This window comes from Phoenix dactylifera, chromosome 8, assembly GCF_051530095.1.
Source record: "Phoenix dactylifera cultivar Ajwa chromosome 8, Ajwa_hap1_PhDact_Kaust_v1.1, whole genome shotgun sequence".
In the NCBI taxonomy this organism is placed as follows: domain Eukaryota; kingdom Viridiplantae; phylum Streptophyta; class Magnoliopsida; order Arecales; family Arecaceae; genus Phoenix; species Phoenix dactylifera.
The window spans coordinates 31729995-31749121 of record NC_143197.1 but is presented as its reverse complement, the minus strand read 5'-3'; the positions used below and the strand labels follow the sequence as shown (position 1 = coordinate 31749121).

Here is a 19127-nt window from a genome sequence, read left to right as displayed (position 1 = left end):
ATTTCTGTAAGAATCCCTACATCTGAGCACTTCTATGCATATATTGATTTATCGTTGGATTTATTTACGGTTTTGATGTTATTGCTTGTGAGTTGATATGATACATATGAGACGAATTTTTATCAACATATTTTCATTATTATGTTGTTATTGTTTATGAGTTGATGCGGCACCTATGAGGCGTGCATGTTGTTTATAATGAAAATATTGAGATAAATTCATTTGGGAAGAAATAACATATTTTTGAAAATTTATGAAAATATGTGATGTGATGGGAATGTGATTGAACATGTAAAACTAGACATGTAATATGGGTTGGACTAACCTTGTCATAAGATAGCGGCCACGAGCTGATGCGTGGGATAGCCTCGACGGGCTTACGCGTGGGATAGCCTCCACAGGCTTACGGATAGCGGCCACGAGCTGATGCGTGGGATAGCCTCCACGGGCTTACGGATAGCGGCCACGAGCTGATGCGTGGGATAGCCTCCACGGGCTTACGCGTGGGATAGCCTCCACGGGCTTACGGATAGCGGCCACAAGCTGATGCGTGGGATAGCCTCCACGGGCTTACGCGTGGGATAGCCTCCACGGGCTTACGGATAGCGGCCACGAGCTGATGCGTGGGATAGCCTCCACGGGCTTACGCGTGGGATAGCCTCTACGAGCTTATGCGTAGGATAGCGGCCACGAGCTGATGCGTGGGATTTGTGCAGTCTTGGACTGGGACATGATCTTGGTTAGTCCAACGCCAGAAATGAAAAGTTTGAAAACTTTGGAATTTGAGTAATACGGGAATGGATCACATAATGTGAAAAAGGATTTGTGTATATGTACTGATTACATATATTTGTTGTTTGTTGAGCTTTTGAAATGACGAAATGATATATATTTTGATACTTGATTATTTTATGATTTTATTGTGTGTGGCTGTTGGGATTCTTACTGGGCTGGAAAAGCTCATACTACACTTCCATTTTTTTTTCAGAGGCACTGGATTCGTAGAATCTGTCGGATGGGACAAGAAGTGAGCTCGATCTGGAGTCAGACTGCTAGATAGTTAGAAGTCAATTTATCTTTTATTTATGGACATTTGAAATTATGTAATAAATCAGTACATTGTAGCTGGATTTGATTGAATTACATCAATCTTTGATTTTGGCATTTATGGAAATATTGGAATTATTGGAATTGTTGTTTATCTTAGGCCTTGCATGATCTTTAGGGCATTGCTCTAGGGCTCATGCGGCCGGTCGCGTGCCGGACCCGGGTGACGGGTTCGGGGGCGTGACAGAGTGGTATCAGAGCTTAAGGTTAAGGTATCCTAGGGTTTATGTTCAGGCGAGTATCAGTGGAGAATTATGATAGAAAAACTATCAGAGATTTGGGTTATAATCACTTGAGATTGTAACAAGAATGATATTATAATCTAAGGTTTAAGACCACTAGGGACTGTGGCCTTAGTGGCACTAAAGTTTGAGGTTTAAGATTATTGGAAAATGTGACCAGTTGGAATCTGAGCATATGTTTAAGATCACTAGGGATCGTGACAGAAATATATCATAGCTTAAGGTTATGACCACTTAGGACATGACAATTAAATTCAGTGTTTAAGCTGTAAGATCACTGGGCATTGTGATAAAATGTATGCATCGGTTTGGTTTTCGATGCATACGGAAGGAAAGTATAAATTGTCTTTGATCATGATAAGAGAGGTTTGACCTAAGATAAGTATAGGTCAACAATGGCATATCGAGTATACCATGTTTAGATATTATTTAAATGATTTGAAAGTTCAAATTTGATGGGGGTTTTAATGTGATCATACTTTTGGTTTTGCTGCTAATTATTAGAGTGGGATTTGTACGTTGATTTAGTATTGGAGTAAGCTAAGGAGATTTCATAATATTGAAAGGAACGTTCTTCGAAGTTGAAAATGTATGTGGATTATATCTGGTGTTGGCATGTTGGATATTGCAAATAGGTCTATTTTCTATGGATGTATTTGATTATTTTGAGGCCATAGAGTATGCATATTGATGGGAGAATTCTAATTATTTGAATTCGCATGTTTGGATTGGGCTCCTGAATTTTCTTATAATTGTTGGAGATTATTGGATGTGTTAATCTAAAACTCGAGCCTAGATTTAAGATTTGAGCAGGAATCTTTTGTCATTGTTGATGAAGCCACTAATAGATGTCATATTGAGTAGAGACTTCGGTCATGAGATGCTTACATGAATTATCATATATAGCATTGTTGATAGATGTTAAGAATCTTGGTGAAGAAAGATCTGGAGATCGATAGAGTTAATTCCTACTCATAGTGGTATTGGCTCAACAGATCTAACCTATTGAATTTGAAGTAAATTCTGTTGGAAGGAAAATCAATGTAGATTTTCTAATTAAATTGCTAAGAGAATACAAGAATTACCCCCTTTAAATTAAACTTAGATATTTTGGATTCTAAGAAGGTTGTGGAGATCACGTAGTGACCATAAACTTGATTAATGCCTTGAAGGTTAGTTATGATTAGTATACTCTATATAAATCGAGGATAAAAAGATCTAGAGGTTTTGCTCTAGTTCTACTTGAAATTTAAAATTTGGATTTTCTTAGTCTCGATGCAAAGTGATACTTTGGACAGAAATCATTTTGTGACTGTAGAGAATTTGATGAGTTAGATCAGAGTGCGCAGCGGAAGTGTAGTGGTTTGAGTTATTTTGAAACCGATTAGAAAAAAAAAATAATGATGATAATACCTTGATCTGAAGGGTATTATTATGGAAGACTTGAGTTAGTTTTCTAGTAGAGGGGAATGTGGTTGATTCTTTGCCTACTGGAAGTAGTTATGACCTCTCCTATTTTTGAAAATTCTAAGAAGAATTTTGGGGCATCTCAAATTTAACATTTACGGTTGATGATTTCTTGGTTGGTCTTAGACTTGGAATGTTTTAACATGGATCTCTTATTTGTTGGAATGATGTGGGAGAAAGACTAAAGATTTCTCCTATTTTTGGTTAAGACAATTATGATCTCTATGTAGAATCAAGGGAAATTAATTTCTTTGGGATATAATTATGGCATTTTAATCCAAGGTTGGGAGTTTGGAATTCTTTTGAAGGAGATCAAAAGAACTTACTATGTGTGGTAAATAGAAATAATCAAGTTTTGAGATGCTGTGATTTTTGTATGTCAAAATCTTGTGAGTAGGTACTCCGAAAGGGAGACTACTTGAGATCTCAGGGATGATATAACGGATGCATTTTTTTTAAAGTTTGAAGCTTCAAGTAAGTCAATTTCGAGGACGAAATTTTTTTTTAAGGGGGAGAGTATGTAATACCCCAGAAAAGCAACAAAAAAAAAAAAAAAAGAGGGCGGATGGGCTGGCCCGAAAAGACCGGGCCCATCCCCCTTAAAACGATCGTGCCTAGGGCACGATCGTGGAAGAGAAGGGGAAGACGAGAGGGAGACGGCGGCGGCGTTAGAGGGGATCGCCGGAGGGAGCCGAGTCGCCGGGGGGAGTTTGAGCACCGGGAAGGCAGCGGATCTCGTGAGCCGGTCGGTCAAGGAGGAGGATCCCCACCAAACGCACGAAGAGGCCTCGGATCCGTGGGTTTACTCATGGATTTCTCCACCGAATCCTCGCCGGAAGGGCCGCCGGAGCATCCCGCCGGACCGAGGTAAGCCCTTGTGCTTCATTGCTTGATTTTTGGGTCGTGTGAGTGGGATTTTGGCCGGCGGATCGTCGGGAAAGAGTCCGAAACAGGGTACCCCTGTTTCGGCCTCCCTCTTCTGAATGTTGGCCGCCGCCGGGCGCCGGTTGGCCGGGATCCATGGCATTGGGGGTTGATCGAGTTGTGTAAGGGTGGAGATGAGTTCCTAGGGCCTTGTCGGGGATCGGGATGGGTGGACCGAGGGCTTCCCGCATGGTTCCATCCCATCTCCTTTCTCCCTTCCGCGTTGGTTGGCCACCGGCGGTGACGATGGCGGCTGGCCACAGGCGGCGGCGGCGGTGATCGTGGACCCTTGTGGCTGCCGTCGGGTGGGGGGAGCCGAACCACCATTTCGGTGGTCTTCGGTTGATGATGGAAGAAAAAGGGGTAGGGGACAGTGTCGATTGGAAAGAAGAAGAAGAAGAAGAAGAAGGAGGAGGAGGAGAAAATAAGAATAAAATAATAATAATAATAATAAGAGGAGAAGGAAAAGAAGAAGAAGAGGAAGAGACTTCTTCTTCTCTCTCTCTCTTGGCCGGCCATCATCGTCGGAGTTGTGGCCGATGATGGTTCGGCCAATGGTAGCTGAGTTGTTGTCGGGTTGGGGAAGGAGAGGGCACAACCACCATGGCTGTTGCCCTTGGATCAAAAAGATTTGAGGGAGGGAGATGTACTCCCAACCATGAAGAGAGAGGAATCATCCCTTTATGTTGGTCTCTTTACCGGGACCGGCCATCATCGTCGCGGCGTGGCTGCGGCCACGGCTGGCGACGACATAGGCCGGTGGTACAAGGTGGGAGTCGGGCCACCCCGACTGCCCTAGATTTGGAGGGATTGAGATGTTTGGGGATCTGGTGATGGATCCCATAGTATGTGTGAATTATATTTTGGAATATTTAAATATTAAATAATTTATTTGTGATTTGTAATTGATGTTGTAGAGGAAGGGTCGGCGGAGCCAGGAGGTTTTGATCAGGGGACTCAGCACCCCAGCGCGTAGGTTGTGATTTGGACTGTGTTTGAGTCAGTCTACAATTTCTGTAAGAATCCCTACATCTGAGCACTTCTATGCATATATTGATTTATCGTTGGATTTATTTACGGTTTTGATGTTATTGCTTGTGAGTTGATATGATACATATGAGACGAATTTTTATCAACATATTTTCATTCTTATGTTGTTATTGTTTATGAGTTGATGCGGCACCTATGAGGCGTGCATGTTGTTTATAATGAAAATATTGAGATAAATTCATTTGGGAAGAAATAACATATTTTTGAAAATTTATGAAAATATGTGATGTGATGGGAATGTGATTGAACATGTAAAACTAGACATGTAATATGGGTTGGACTAACCTTGTCATAAGATAGCGGCCACGAGCTGATGCGTGGGATAGCCTCGACGGGCTTACGCGTGGAATAGCCTCCACGGGCTTACGGATAGCGGCCACGAGCTGATGCGTGGGATAGCCTCCACGGGCTTACGGATAGCGGCCACGAGCTGATGTGTGGGATAGCCTCCACGGGCTTACGCGTGGGATAGCCTCCACGGGCTTACGGATAGCGGCCACGAGCTGATGCGTGGGATAGCCTCCACGGGCTTACGCGTGGGATAGCCTCCACGGGCTTACGGATAGCGGCCACGAGCTGATGCGTGGGATAGCCTCCACGGGCTTACGCGTGGGATAGCCTCTACGAGCTTATGCGTAGGATAGCGGCCACGAGCTGATGCGTGAGATTTGTGCAGTCTTGGACTGGGACATGATCTTGGTTAGTCCAACGCCAGAAATGAAAAGTTTGAAAACTTTGGAATTTGAGTAATACGGGAATGGATCACATAATGTGAAAAAGGATTTGTGTATATGTACTGATTACATATATTTGTTGTTTGTTGAGCTTTTGAAATGACGAAATGATATATATTTTGATACTTGATTATTTTATGATTTTATTGTGTGTGGCTGTTGGGATTCTTACTGGGCTGGAAAAGCTCATACTACACTTCCATTTTTTTTTTCAGAGGCACTGGATTCGTAGAATCTGTCGGATGGGACAAGAAGTGAGCTCGATCTGGAGTCAGACTGCTAGATAGTTAGAAGTCAATTTATCTTTTATTTATGGACATTTGAAATTATGTAATAAATCAGTACATTGTAGCTGGATTTGATTGAATTACATCAATCTTTGATTTTGGCATTTATGGAAATATTGGAATTATTGGAATTGTTGTTTATCTTAGGCCTTGCATGATCTTTAGGGCATTGCTCTAGGGCTCATGCGGCCGGTCGCGTGCCGGACCCGGGTGACGGGTTCGGGGGCGTGACATTAACATAGTTACTCTTTTGGCATTAAGCTCCTAGGTATATATACAAGTGACTTATATTTGATGCAGATATGTTACCAATCATGAACAAATGATGATATATATTAAAATTTCTTCAACACAATGAGTGCTTATCTTATATGCGCATAGGATATCTAAACCATGGAGTTGAATTTTAAGAACATATCATAGTTGTAAAGTGCTCGGCTATTAAAGCATGCAGTACACTTATCAAATTATTGATGAATATATAAAAAATTACTTTTATATATGAAACAAGTGCATAGATATTTTGCTTGTTGATGCTAACATTGTTATTCTTTCAGATTAACATCATAATCATGTGTGACATTTATATAAATTTTATTCACTTGCTTCCCCGGGGGGGGGGGGGGGGGGGGGGGACACTATTTGCTTATGTAGTTGTATGCATCATGAAACATAAATAGCTTGTAACTTGAATATGTAACATATACTAGTTTTGTCAATGATAGTTGTTCAAAGTATACCCAATGCGAGCTCTTATTAATTCACTTGAAAAGAAATTATGACATATTTAGGGACCTCGAGATGGTTTTCCAAAAGCAAGTTTCACCTAAAGGCTGCAAAGAGCTCGCACTTTAAATGTGAGACGTCACGTGCGTTAGAACAATTATATTGGGGTCCCTAAACGATATCCAATTTAATTTCAGGTCTGAAGTAAAGTATGAAGAGCGGGGAAAAGATCAAAATCCCTAATTCGCAATATATCGGCGGCTTTTTACCGTGTGCGGTTGGATCGGTCGGTCGAAGCAAACCCTTTCGAAGAGAAAAAGGAACAACGAGGAAGGAGGAGGAGAGATCGAAGAAGAGCTTCCCCAATTTCCTCCAATAATTCTCTCCACCATATCGATCTAGCGACGTAAGGAGAGCGGAAAGAGAACAGATCGAAGTTCCTCAAGATGAGCTTTCTCTTCGGCAAGAAGAAAACCCCCGCAGGTACCTTTCCCCTATCGCCTCCATGATTTTCTTTCATTGGGATATTTTGTTGATATGTTTGATCTCAATCACGTAAACATCATGTTATTTCCCTGTTTCTGTTCGTGCAAACTCGATAATTTTGCAACTACGATAATTTTACTCGGCTTGCGTTTCGATTAGGGTTTGCGATCATATTGTCATATTAAGTTGATTTATCCTGTTTTTTTTTCGATGGGTTTTCAACTTTTTATGGAAAAAAGATATTTTATGTAAAATCTTGTTCTTTTTTTGGTGAACAAAAACAAAAATCGTTGTTTAGTTATCGAAAATCGTTAGATTGCTGAGAATTTGGCTTGGGACGTTGGTTTTTACGATGGATGTTTTAGGTACCGCAGGTCCTTGATCGAAGATTTCTGGTTTTATGAGGTTTTGTTCTTTGACTTAACTAACTTATAGGTAGATAAGTATATCCGATGATTTCGTCTGTAGTACACTCGAAAAAGCGGGGATTGTTTGACGATTTGATGATTGCTGTGGTTGTTTTTTTTTTTTTGTAGAGCTGCTGAGGGAGAATAAGAGAATGTTGGATAGATCAATAAGGGAAATCGAAAGGGAGAGGCAAGGACTGCAGACCCAAGAGAAAAAGCTTATCGCAGAGATCAAGAAAACAGCCAAGCAAGGGCAAATGGTATGCACTTTTTGTGACCTCTCCATTGCTCTTATCGTACAATGCAGATATTTGAGTTTCACTTTGGTTTAGTTTTGGTCTTTGAATTAGTTTGTGTTAACTATTGTTCCAACACTTCCATGTTCCACTAAAATCTGTTCTGCATCCTCTTTAACTTTATATTTCATATGTCTGTACTTCATAGCCATAGTTGGTTCCTTCGAAATAGGTACTCCAATGAGTGATAGTGTCATGCTTTCTCAAGAGATGGATTAGGGGATTAAAATGCAGTATGAACATTCAGTTTACGAGATGAAGGAAGGAAAGGAGCGAACAAGTTGGAGGATAGGACAGGCTGGTCGATTCGTCAGATAGGTGTGAGCTATACCCCGCAATCCCACAGTTTAGATCTTTTAGTGTGAAATGATAAATAAGTGGGGATGTGCAAGTAATGGTCTACCTTGAGCAATATTTTTCATGTTGCCTTTTGGTGACTTCTTGTGTTGTTTTATGTTTTAAATTTTATTGCATTTTTCATGTGGGTTTTGGTGATCTTGATTAATGTCTTGAACATGACCGAAGCCCATGAATTTTACAGCTTTTTGTGGGCTCTTCATTATAGCTGATGAGCCTATTGATCTATTAAGTCAGGTTTATCCCATTTATACTAAGAGTTGAGTTTGGGGTTAATCTGGGGGAAGTTATTTATTTGTGGTTGGAGGGGGAGAAGTGATGGTGATGGTTGTGGTTGTAGATTATGGAAAATATGTAATGTCATTACTGGTGATAAAGATTTGAGAATAGCTCACTAGAGAACCAATTATCAAGGTTACATATTATATCGAAGTGAGATTATTTTATTTATTTGAAGTTGGTGACAACATGTTAATTGTTACATATATATTCCTAATATTTATCTTTTATCAGAACTAAATTTTATAAAATTTAAATTCTATATCATTCATATAATCATACACAATATAACATCCTAAGTACATTTTAGTGCTAATAGACATAACTAAGACAAACACTGCACTAATTACAACCATGCCCATGACCTCAGCTATTTGGTTCAGCTTTGTGAATTCTTGTCTGCCTTTGATTTCTGTTAACATCTTCATTTGCCGCAACCACAAGCTTTTGCAGTCCTTTTCCTGTAATTTTATATCAACTTAGGTCTTCCTCTCTTCCTTTTTGAATCCAATAAATTCGAGCACCTGTCCATATTAAGCCTCCTACATGTGATACCATCTCTATTGATTTCATTATCTTGTCCTTGATAAACCAAACATCTACATCATATCAAGTACCCCAGTCCATTGACTAACACCTAAGCAATTATATCAAGGGAAACATATATTTCAAAAAATAGTAATATTTGAATTGAACAAATATTTTTTTTCTCGGTGCCTATCACTCCATCATGCAGTACATCATCCTATACTTTATAATTTTCTGAACTGTATTGAGTCATAATGCCTTTAATAACACAGAAACAGTTATCACTAGCTATAAATTTACTAATTATGCACACAAGGAATTTGAACATTCACTTTATTTTTTTTTTGGAAATTAAAAATTTAACATGACTACATGCAGCTGTTTTTTTATCAATGGATCAAAATTGATGCTTGTCTCGTGAGTTCACCATCCTGCCGCATGTAAGATGGTTGTAAAAATTATATATATATATATATTTGTTCTCTGTCATCGTTATAAATTTCTAAGTTGCATGCTGAGTTACTATGTTTTTAGTGTACAACTTAGATTTCAGAAAGGCTAGCTAATGATTTAAAATCCCTTTGTTGCCTTATTTTGGCCTGTGTGCAATGATTTAAGTAGGAATGTTTTTTTAATTATGTAAAAGAAGAAAGCATGGGTTTTGCCATTAGTGATGCAGGGCAAGTTACTTCAGACTTTATTTAGTCATCAGTTAACTGGGTAAACATAATGCATATTTGATACAACGAAGTACATCCCTTGTTTTGTCATAATATCAGTAAAACTGGGATTTTTGACTATGCTAAACCAGTGCATATTTTGAGTTCTTATTCAAAAGGAACTTTGCTTTACTTATTTCAAGAACATGAGTTCTTTAGTATATGTTAAAGTCATCAAGTTATTTGCATTTGGAAAATTTGAAATCATTTAGCTGTGATCTCTTTTGGCTTTCCTCTTTACCTTTTTATTCAGGCAGCTTTTGTTGGAGATTAATCAATGAGCATGATTTGCATGTTTTCTTACACTAAGTTTCTTCATTTCCTGAGCTGTATCTTTTCTTGTTGTGTAAATATTTTTTTACAGGGAGCTGTAAAAGTAATGGCCAAAGATCTTATTCGAACAAGACATCAGATCACAAAGTTTTATGCACTCAAATCACAGCTCCAAGGTGTATCTCTTAGAATTCAGGTAATTTGATGCTCTTCACTTGCATTTGACATGAAAATGGCAATGAAATTCAGTAATTACATTTTTCTTCATTAAATATTGTCTGATAAAATTTCTTTGACTTTTTGAGATAAGATAGGTAGTTCAGTATTCCTTTTGTGGAAATGCCTATTATAACTGCTATTGATGCCAAGAATGGGAAAATGCTTCTTATATGATCTGTTTTAAGACGTATTTGATTCCTGTGAAAGATTCTTTCAGTTTTTGTCATGCTTGGAGTTAAAATGGTCTTGAGAATTGCGGACATCTTTAGTGACTTAATTCATTGGTCATGTTATGATATATACTGAGGCACCGAATGCAGGAAAACTGTATTGAATTATAGGATGCCTATGCTTCCGGTTATAAAAGTTTGTGGACTTTGATAAAATTAAAGTTGAAACGACAATTCATGTGCTGAACAGATCAAATGACCTTTTAGGCTTTATGATGGGTGATGATGACTTCAGGGCATTTGCAATATATGCATGATATGTGGCAGGTATCAAAGTTTAATAATGGTATAAAAACTTTTGAGCAATCCACTTTCTAGCAATACAATGATGTTCAAGAGAATCATTTGTGCAATAGTTTGCAGTCCAATTTAGTTGTCATTTTCATTACAGCTAACTCAATTGGAAGAAAATAAGACATCCAATTATATTTATTTTCATTAGTAATTCAATTATTTGAGTATATGAAAGCTATAAGTTGGCTAAGCAGAAAGTTAAGAAGGCGGTGCAGATAGGTTCAAAGCATATGAAGAAATATTTTGCAAGTTAGAATCTAAAGACAAGGAGAAAGATATATATATAAGTTTGTAAGACTAGGGGAAAGAAGAATTAGAGACTCGACTTAGGTTAAATACATCAAAAAAGGAAAATCAAAAGGTTTTGGTTGAGGATGGGATTAGAGAAATATAGAAGAGCTATTTTAACAAGCTATGAAAGTCATGTAAATGATTTATGATGCCCTGCTAGTTCCATTGACGATAGAAATGTTAAATATACATGTAGAATTAAAATATTTGAGGTAAAAGAGGCTATGCAAAAGATGACAAGAGGAAAAGCGGTTGGATCTGATGAAATCCCTATGGAAGTTTGGAAGTGTTTAAATGACATGGGAGTAACTTAATTGATTAATTTGTTCAATAAGATTTTAAAGACCAAAAAGATACCTAATAAATAGAGGAAGAGCATTATATCAATTTAGAAGAATAATGATGGTATTCAAAATTGTTCTAACTATCATGGTATTAAACTCACGAACCATATTTTGAGACTTTGGAAGCGGGTTGTCGAGTACAGATTGAGGTGTGAAACAAAAATATCAGAGAACCAATCTGGTTTTATGGTAAGAAGGTCGACTATGGATGCTAATTTTCTCCTTCGGAGATTAATGAAGAATATAGAGAAAGCGACAAGATCTTCATATAGTTTTAATTGATTTAGAGAAAAGCGTATGATAGAGTCCCTAGAGAAGTTTTATGATGGGTGTTAAAAAAGAAAGGAGTTTCTGTTGGTTATGTCAATGTAAGGATATATATAATGGAGCAGTTACTGGTCTGAGAATTATTGATAGTAATACTAGTGAGTTTTCAATCACCATACATTTACGCCATGGATCTACTCTAAGTTCTTATCTTTTTGGGCTAGTTATGGATGAGCTTACTAGGTATCTTTAGGACGATATTCCTTGGTACATGCTACCTGTGGATCATATAGTCTTAGTGGATAAAATTAAGGTTGGAGTTAATCGTAAGTTGGAATTATGCAGGAGTGTATTATAATATAAGGCTTGAGGTTAAGTAGGACCAAGACAAATGTCGCTTTAGTAAAATTAGAAATAGGGCTAAAGGTTAATAGAAAATTGAGGATCATGAAATTTTTAAGAGTGATTATTTTCAGTATTTAGCATTGATTATTCATAAGGAAAAACTAAAGAGGGCGTTATCCATAGACTTAAAGTGGGGTAAATAAAGTGGAAAAGTGCAAAAAAATAAAAAATACTATTTTTGTAGGATGCCTACCAAGTTGAACAAATTTTTTTTTAAAGAATAGTTATATGACCAGCTATGCTTTACTGTACCAAAAGCTGGATACTTAGAAAAAACATTTGCATAGGATGAGCATGGCTAAAATGAGAATGTTGAGATGAATATATAGTAATACAAAAAAAAAATAGAATAAGAAATAAAATTATTCATAAAGATGCAAAGGTAGCATTGATTAGGGACAAATTGAGATAAGGATGATTTAGATGGTTTGGATACGTACAATGTAGCATGAGGAATGCACTATTATGAAGTGATTTGATACATATGGAAGGAAAGAGGGGTAAAGGTAGACCGAAAATCACATGAGATGACGTAGTAAGGAAGGATGTGCTATCGCTATATCTTGCAGAAATTGTGCTTTTAACAGAGCGAAATGAAAGAAAAAGATTCATGTAGCCTTCCCCAACTAATTTGGGATCAATGCTTATTTGATTCGGGTCGTCGTCGTCGTCGTAGTAGTAGTAATTCAACTATTACATGTTTTCTTATGATTGCAAATTAGTTCAAAACCAGATGAGTGGGCTTTGCTAGTTCAGCAGTAAAAATGTGCAGATGTTGGAATACAAAAGATGGCAGGAAAGAACAAATTAAGAATGGAAAATGAAAAAAACAGAAAACAGACATGAAGGAAAGAGGAGAATGAAAATATAATGGAAATGAGAAAGAAGAAGAGTTATTGAGCAAGTTGAGAGAATGGTATAAATGGAAAAGAGTGAAATGAGCAGGGAACTAGAAATGTGTGTGTGCGTGTGTGTGTGTGTGTGTGTGTGTGTGTGTGTGTGTGTGTGTGTGTGTGTGTGAGAGAGAGAGAGAGAGAGAGAGAGAGAGATGAGTGCATGGACGAAGTTGGCTGGGTTTACAGATTTCCTGGCTTTCTAATGGAAATAAGTGCTCATTAGAGAGAATCCGGAAGGGTGGGGGAGCGGGGAGGGTTGGGGGGGGGATGGTGACCTTTAAGTGTTTTAACCATGTTTCCCTCTTAGAAAACTGTAAGATCCTTGATCACATATGTTAGAAAAATAAGGTCATGTCCAAGTTGTATTAACTAATGTAGTTTCATGGTTTCCACTCCTACTTCATAGCTGCTGGAGAGGATGATAAAATACGTGTGGAAGTTACAGGAAACTTACTAAAGAAGTCTGACACTGAATGTGCAAGCACCCTATCGGTTGAATATTAGCATTATATCTTTAATGCATCGTCAAGGACCATCCTTTTGCCAATTCCTTGAAGAATTAAATGTTCGGGGTGGTGTGTGAGGTTCTCTAATCCGTTATAATTAGGTTAAAACTGCAGATTCATGTTATATGTGAAAGTTTTTTATTAGAGCGGGAATTGACTTTGAATCAGTTCATCTCACCAGTCTACAATGTCATCTTTCAACTATTTGTGATTCTTGCAGACATTGAAATCAACCCAAGCTATGGGTGAGGCTATGAAGGGTGTTACTAAGGCAATGGGACAGATGAACAGGCAGATGAACCTACCAGGCTTGCAGAAGATAATGCAAGAATTTGAGCGGCAAAATGAGAGGATGGAAATGGTAAGCGAGGCGATGGGAGATGCTATTGATGATGCCTTAGAGGGTGACGAGGAAGAAGAAGAAACAGAAGATCTTGTGAACCAGGTCCTTGATGAAATTGGAATCGACATTAATGCAGAGGTATATGTTTATATATCTGTTACCTTTCTCTTCCTTCAACCAAAGGATATTGTTATGCTTGATTCATAGATAATATACCTCAAATCCATTGGTTTTTGTAATTCGCACACAGCTTGTCAAAGCACCGACATCTGCGGTGGCTCAGCCAGCGGCAGCTGACAGGGTTGCTCAAGCTGAAACAGCTGGGACTGAAGACGGCGGGATAGACAGCGAACTACAGGCGAGATTAGATAATCTAAGAAAAATGTAAATAATCTTAATAGCATGTGACCAATGTGAGGATGCAATGGATGACTAGCATCTAGCACCATGTATTATAGTGTGATTTTGAGAAATTTCATCCATACAATAAATTATACTGGCATACGGTGTTTTTAACACATCTAATAGATTCTTGCTTGTAAGCCTTCCAGCTTCATTCCTGTTCTATCAGAGAAGCGCTTCTAAGATTTTAAGCAGCAACTGCTAGATGAAAAATTATCATGTTAGCATGTTGCCTTGTCCTTTATATCTGTGATTCAAACTACTGCATTTCCTTAGCATTTCTCGACATGTCTCTGAAAATACATGGAATTCAGATCATTAGTTCGAGCCCTTGAGGCTCTTGTATCTGTGCACATATGACGCCATTTCGGCTCACACACAGCAGGCCAAAAAAAATGAAAAAATAAGAAATGAATAATGGAAAAGGGGGAAATTTTCCGTTGTACAACCAAGCCGGCGCCCAGGTCACCATGTCACACCAGAGCGCCGACGACGCCGGCCATCAAGCCGAAATCTGTTGGATGTTGCGGCCCGGAATCCACCGCAGCGGCGGCAGTCGGGCGGCGAGGAGGCCGTACTGGAACGCTGGCACGGCAAAGGGGGCAGTTGGAGTGAGAGTAGAGCCACATATCTATACAAGCTGCGTGGAAGGTGTGGTTGCATGGCGGCAGCTGCCGGATATATTCTCCATCCATGAAAGGCGATAGGCACACCGAGCACCCGCTATCGGATGCATTCTCCAAGTCCTCCTCTTCATTGTGATACTTCAGTGCCGGAATAACCCTGGCAGTTTTGGCATTACTGTTGGTTTCGCTGGTGGAGACCTCAGGTCGCCGGAAGAACCTCCGAAGAGCTAGAGCAAAGCGACATGGGGAACAGCATGCAAAGGCTATCACGTTTGACACTATAATCATGATGGCAACCACGGCGATGGTGAGTGCAAAGTAGTGGGAATCCGGGGTATCGGATTTGGGTTGAGGTGAGGGTGTTGGAGATGCCATATGGAAGTGTGTTTTGATGGCTGGAGTTCATCAAAACTCCCAGGACATATATATATATATATATATATATATAGCTGGGGAAGGTTGGGCTGAGTACGTGCAGGTCACGCTAGACGTAACTGAGGTGTGAGACAAAGTAGCAGTCTGGTTTCGAAGGCTGCTTTACGGAGCCTCAGAGCATTTGTCTGATAAGGGAAATAAATATTTAATGCGAGTAATCCACCTAAAAATTCTTCGAGTCCATGTCACGGGTTGTCGACATCCTTCAACGGATGTTCATCAGGGCGTGGCCCAGCCTTGCGTGGTGGTAAAGTTGGGACAACAGTCACAGCGCTGGGTTTTTGCTCTACTTGATTCTGGCACGAAATCTCGCTGTTCTTATGTAGGTCTTGTGTCATGTGAAACTGGGTTTCTCCGTGGTGTGGCCTCACCATGATTGGTCTGCTGTGAGTTCGGGAGCAGCTCAGTTGTGGGGCGAAGCAGAAAATTTATTCTCCTGTCTTCCACGCTTTGAGATGTGATTGTTATCATATGCTAAAGTGGTCCGCTGAGTGCCATCTTCAATTCAAAATCTACACCGACGGAGTTCTGGTTGCATCTTTCGCGTGAAAGAATGACTAATTGCATTGACTTTTGCATCACACGGTCCAACGATAGATTCGATCAAAAGAAGGTGAATCCTCCATTCACATGAAAGACAACCCCTGTCCCGATGGATGGCGATGTGTGGGGTTTGTCTATGCTTCATCTCTAGCGAAAGGTATTGAAGAGAGAGGCAAACGATTTCAAGAGTACAAATAAGGACTTGTTTAGCATCTCTTTCTTTTTTAAGTTTCTAAAATAAAATCACAAAAATCTAAATAAAAATGATATTAGATACTATAATTTATATATTTATTTTTAAAAATTATTTTAAAAATACAATACCAATTTTAAATATTTATAAAAAAATAATAAAATCATATTTTACAACTAATACTATCTCTGCCACCATCGTTGCTGTTACCACCACCATGCTATCACCACCACTATAATTATCACCGTCACCAATCCACCACCACTATCAGCCACTCCACCACACCTCCGTCACCGTCATCATTGTCTCTACTATATAGATAGTAACCCCACTGCTACCATTGTTATGCCACCTCTACTGCATTAGCTACACTTGGGCCACCATCACTGTTGTCACTAGTATCATTGCCATCTCCAATGCCTCTATTTTTGTTATTACCATCTCCACCATTATTGTCATATTTATATTTTCAAAAATAATCATATATACCAAATATATTCATATTTAAATGCTTAGAAAATAAATTTTATTTTATTTTTTGAAATAGAAAAAAATAAAAAAAATGCTAAACGATACCCAAGCTTCCAATTTGCGGTATACTTTAGCTGCGACCGTTCCAGTTAGCATGGCATGGTGTGGTCCTTCAATGACAAAATCAATTACCATACGAGCACAAGGCGAGCACAAAATGATCCATGCCTGTTACTATTCAACCTTACATGCCCAATCAACTTCAGCATAACAATCGTCAATTTATATAGAGCATGGTTAGATGGATATATAGAGCACTCCCTCCCCTTATTAGCCATCACAGTGAGGTGTAGGGAGTGCCAGTGTAGCCAATCACATCCAATAGATTTCATGGTTTACATAGGCCCTGATTTAACTAATTAAGATTTTAAGTCAACATTCAAAACCCGAACAATTACAACTAGGTGGGAGAGAGGAGTGCTCCATCAAGGAATGAAAGTGGATAGCATGGTATCTATCTGGATCCATTTTCGTATCTAAATCTATCCGAATATGAATACATCCGACTAATATCCGTATCTATGTCCATATCCGTCAAAACATAAAAATCAAACAGATATAGATATGGGTAGAGAACTACTCAATCTATGTCTGAATATTCTATTCTATTTGTAACCATATTTAATTTTATATATCACTCATAAACTTTTAATAGTAATATATAACCATATTAATATATTGTTACTTGATTTATCATCCACTTAGTAATATCTTTAATATTATCATCAAGTTTAATTATCCGACTTATATTCGTACTTATATCCATGCTTTCAGCATACAATTTGTATCTATATGTATTTAAAATAAATATAAATATAAATTTTGCATCCGACTAATATGTATATCCATATCTGTATTTATTAAATAAAATTAAAATAGATATAAATATACTGATATCCGATCTATATTTTATCCGATTTCAGGCCTAACTCCATCCCTCTCTACGTTGAAAAACCCAAGGTAATAGATTTCAACTTTTAAGGGGCTATCCATCCATCGTAGAAGCTTACTGTCAGAAAGAGTGATGACAACAACATTTAGGGGTGAAGGTCCAATTAAACTTTGGCGAACAAGTTGACACCACTCTCCTAGGAACCGAGAGAAAAATAGGTTTATCTCTTGGCCCTGCTGATAGGCTCCTATGAACTGCTAAAAGCAATGTAATGCAAGTTAAAAGGCATCCAATGTGCCCAGTGATCTGCCGGTCCTATCAAAAAAAGGATCTTTCATGGTCTTGTTGCTAGTTTAGTGGGGACGAAGCTCTTTGATAAGTGTGATAGGAATCTAACCATTCTTTATTATTATTATTATCTTTAACTAATCAATTGATTCACTCTCATCTGGTATGAATACATCCAATAAAGTTAGAAAACAAAAAAAAATTATAATGCTAGAGAAAATCATTCTTAAAGTTTTATCCGAATGCCCAACAACAAAAGCAACCACCTAGTCACCAGAGTGCTCTCTAACTATCCATTTTAGTGGTATATAAAATCTTGGCAAGAAAATTCTATGTAGAACAAACTCCACGAGCAATCCACTAGATCCATAGTAGCATAAGCGCATAGTATATTATACACTGCATTTACTTCCACTCACCCAAATCAATTGAAAAATATCAGTGATAATCTAATTCACAAGAAACCACCATTATCAGGGGAATTACACTACACGGTGTCTATTATTACATGTTGCATGATATCTAAAAACTACTGTAAAATTGCATGTTGCCTCTTGGAACAGCTACCTAAATTATACGCAGCCAATTAATATACCAAGGAGAGGTTCTAGTGGGGGTGCATTTGGGATCATCTCAGGAATCCATCATTTGGATTTTGGCTCCTCAAAAGAACTCTTTCATATATCAATTGCCCCTTTTTAACTCCATCATAACATGCTCCCTTCTGTTCCTCGAGAATGCGTTGAGGTTTCCTGCGGTTTGGCACATGGGAGCACTCCCAAGAGCAATATTTTAGGGTCAATAATTCAGTAGCCTTGTAGGAATGCACTTTTACCATATGGCCCATTAGTGCTCAAACTAAGCAGTTTAAATTAACTACAATCACTTGTATTTTTTATGGATGCAAAACTTAGTCAATGAGATCAAGGGAAAGCAAGAGTGGCATGATGTGTTATCGTGTCGTGGGTGATTACTAGGATGTTACAATGTCATTAGTCTCCTTCATTTTTGCTTAAAACTAATCTACAAGTGGCTTCTACTATTTCAATAGCTATCCACAAGCACGCCGGTGTAACACGTCAGGGCCAAGAATAATACAAATCAACAGGATAATATTCTTCAAGAACATGGAAAGGTTAGTGTTCGGTTAATACTAAACGGCACGGCTTTATGCAGTAAAAGATGGGTTCTTCTTGATAGTGATATAGCTGGCTGTGCTCATATAAGAGCAGTTTGAGCAGCTGACCCAATAAAAAAAAAAATTTATGATGGGTTCTATAGTGCATATGCTGCTTGGATGGTGATATTTTGTAGCAAGTCTAAAGATTTCATCGTGTGCTAAGCTTGATTAGCAAGTTGACATGGAGGGAGCTATCATGGTTGGTGCTGCACGCAAGCTATTACCTGCACCAAGGTTGCTTTCAGATGTTTTTTTTCCCCCTACTCATTCAGAAGGCTTTCTTTATACATGATTCATTGTATTTGATAAGCAGCTCGCAAGTCATTTGCTTCGCAACCTGTTTATTAATTGATTTATGTA

The 19127-nt window shown here is 38.4% G+C and overlaps 2 protein-coding genes and 1 long non-coding RNA gene across 3 annotated transcripts; 2 read left to right on the top strand and 1 right to left on the bottom strand.

The window, feature by feature from the left end:
• Positions 1-3028: 3028 nt before the first annotated feature.
• LOC149753080 (uncharacterized) lies at positions 3029-5917 on the top strand. The gene is made up of 2 exons (XR_016396312.1): positions 3029-3683; positions 4658-5917. It is a non-coding gene; the product is annotated as an uncharacterized LOC149753080 (long non-coding RNA).
• Positions 5918-6796: 879 nt separating this feature from the next.
• On the top strand, positions 6797-14242 carry LOC103716516 (vacuolar protein sorting-associated protein 2 homolog 1). Its single transcript, XM_008804542.6, has 5 exons — positions 6797-7020; positions 7560-7690; positions 9974-10078; positions 13555-13815; positions 13928-14242. The coding sequence occupies exons 1-5, from the start codon at positions 6984-6986 to the stop codon at positions 14063-14065; spliced, it is 672 nt and encodes a 223-aa protein (XP_008802764.3). The 5' UTR covers positions 6797-6983; the 3' UTR covers positions 14066-14242.
• A 310-nt stretch (positions 14243-14552) lies between these two features.
• Positions 14553-15080, bottom strand: LOC103716529 (putative E3 ubiquitin-protein ligase ATL44). Its single transcript, XM_008804560.4, has one exon. It carries the CDS (start codon positions 15078-15080, stop codon positions 14553-14555), a length of 528 nt encoding a protein of 175 aa, XP_008802782.4.
• Between the last annotated feature and the right edge of the window lie 4047 nt (positions 15081-19127).

Coding starts and splice junctions, on each gene's coding strand:
- LOC103716516 (XM_008804542.6), top strand. CDS start 6,984: ATGAGCTTTCTCTTCGGCAAGAAGAAAACCCCCGCAG. Junction 7,021..7,559: donor CAAGAAGAAAACCCCCGCAG/GTACCTTTCCCC, acceptor TTTTTTTTGTAG/AGCTGCTGAGGGAGAATAAG. Junction 13,816..13,927: donor GAATCGACATTAATGCAGAG/GTATATGTTTAT, acceptor ATTCGCACACAG/CTTGTCAAAGCACCGACATC.
- LOC103716529 (XM_008804560.4), bottom strand. CDS start 15,080: ATGGCATCTCCAACACCCTCACCTCAACCCAAATCCGATACCCCGGAT.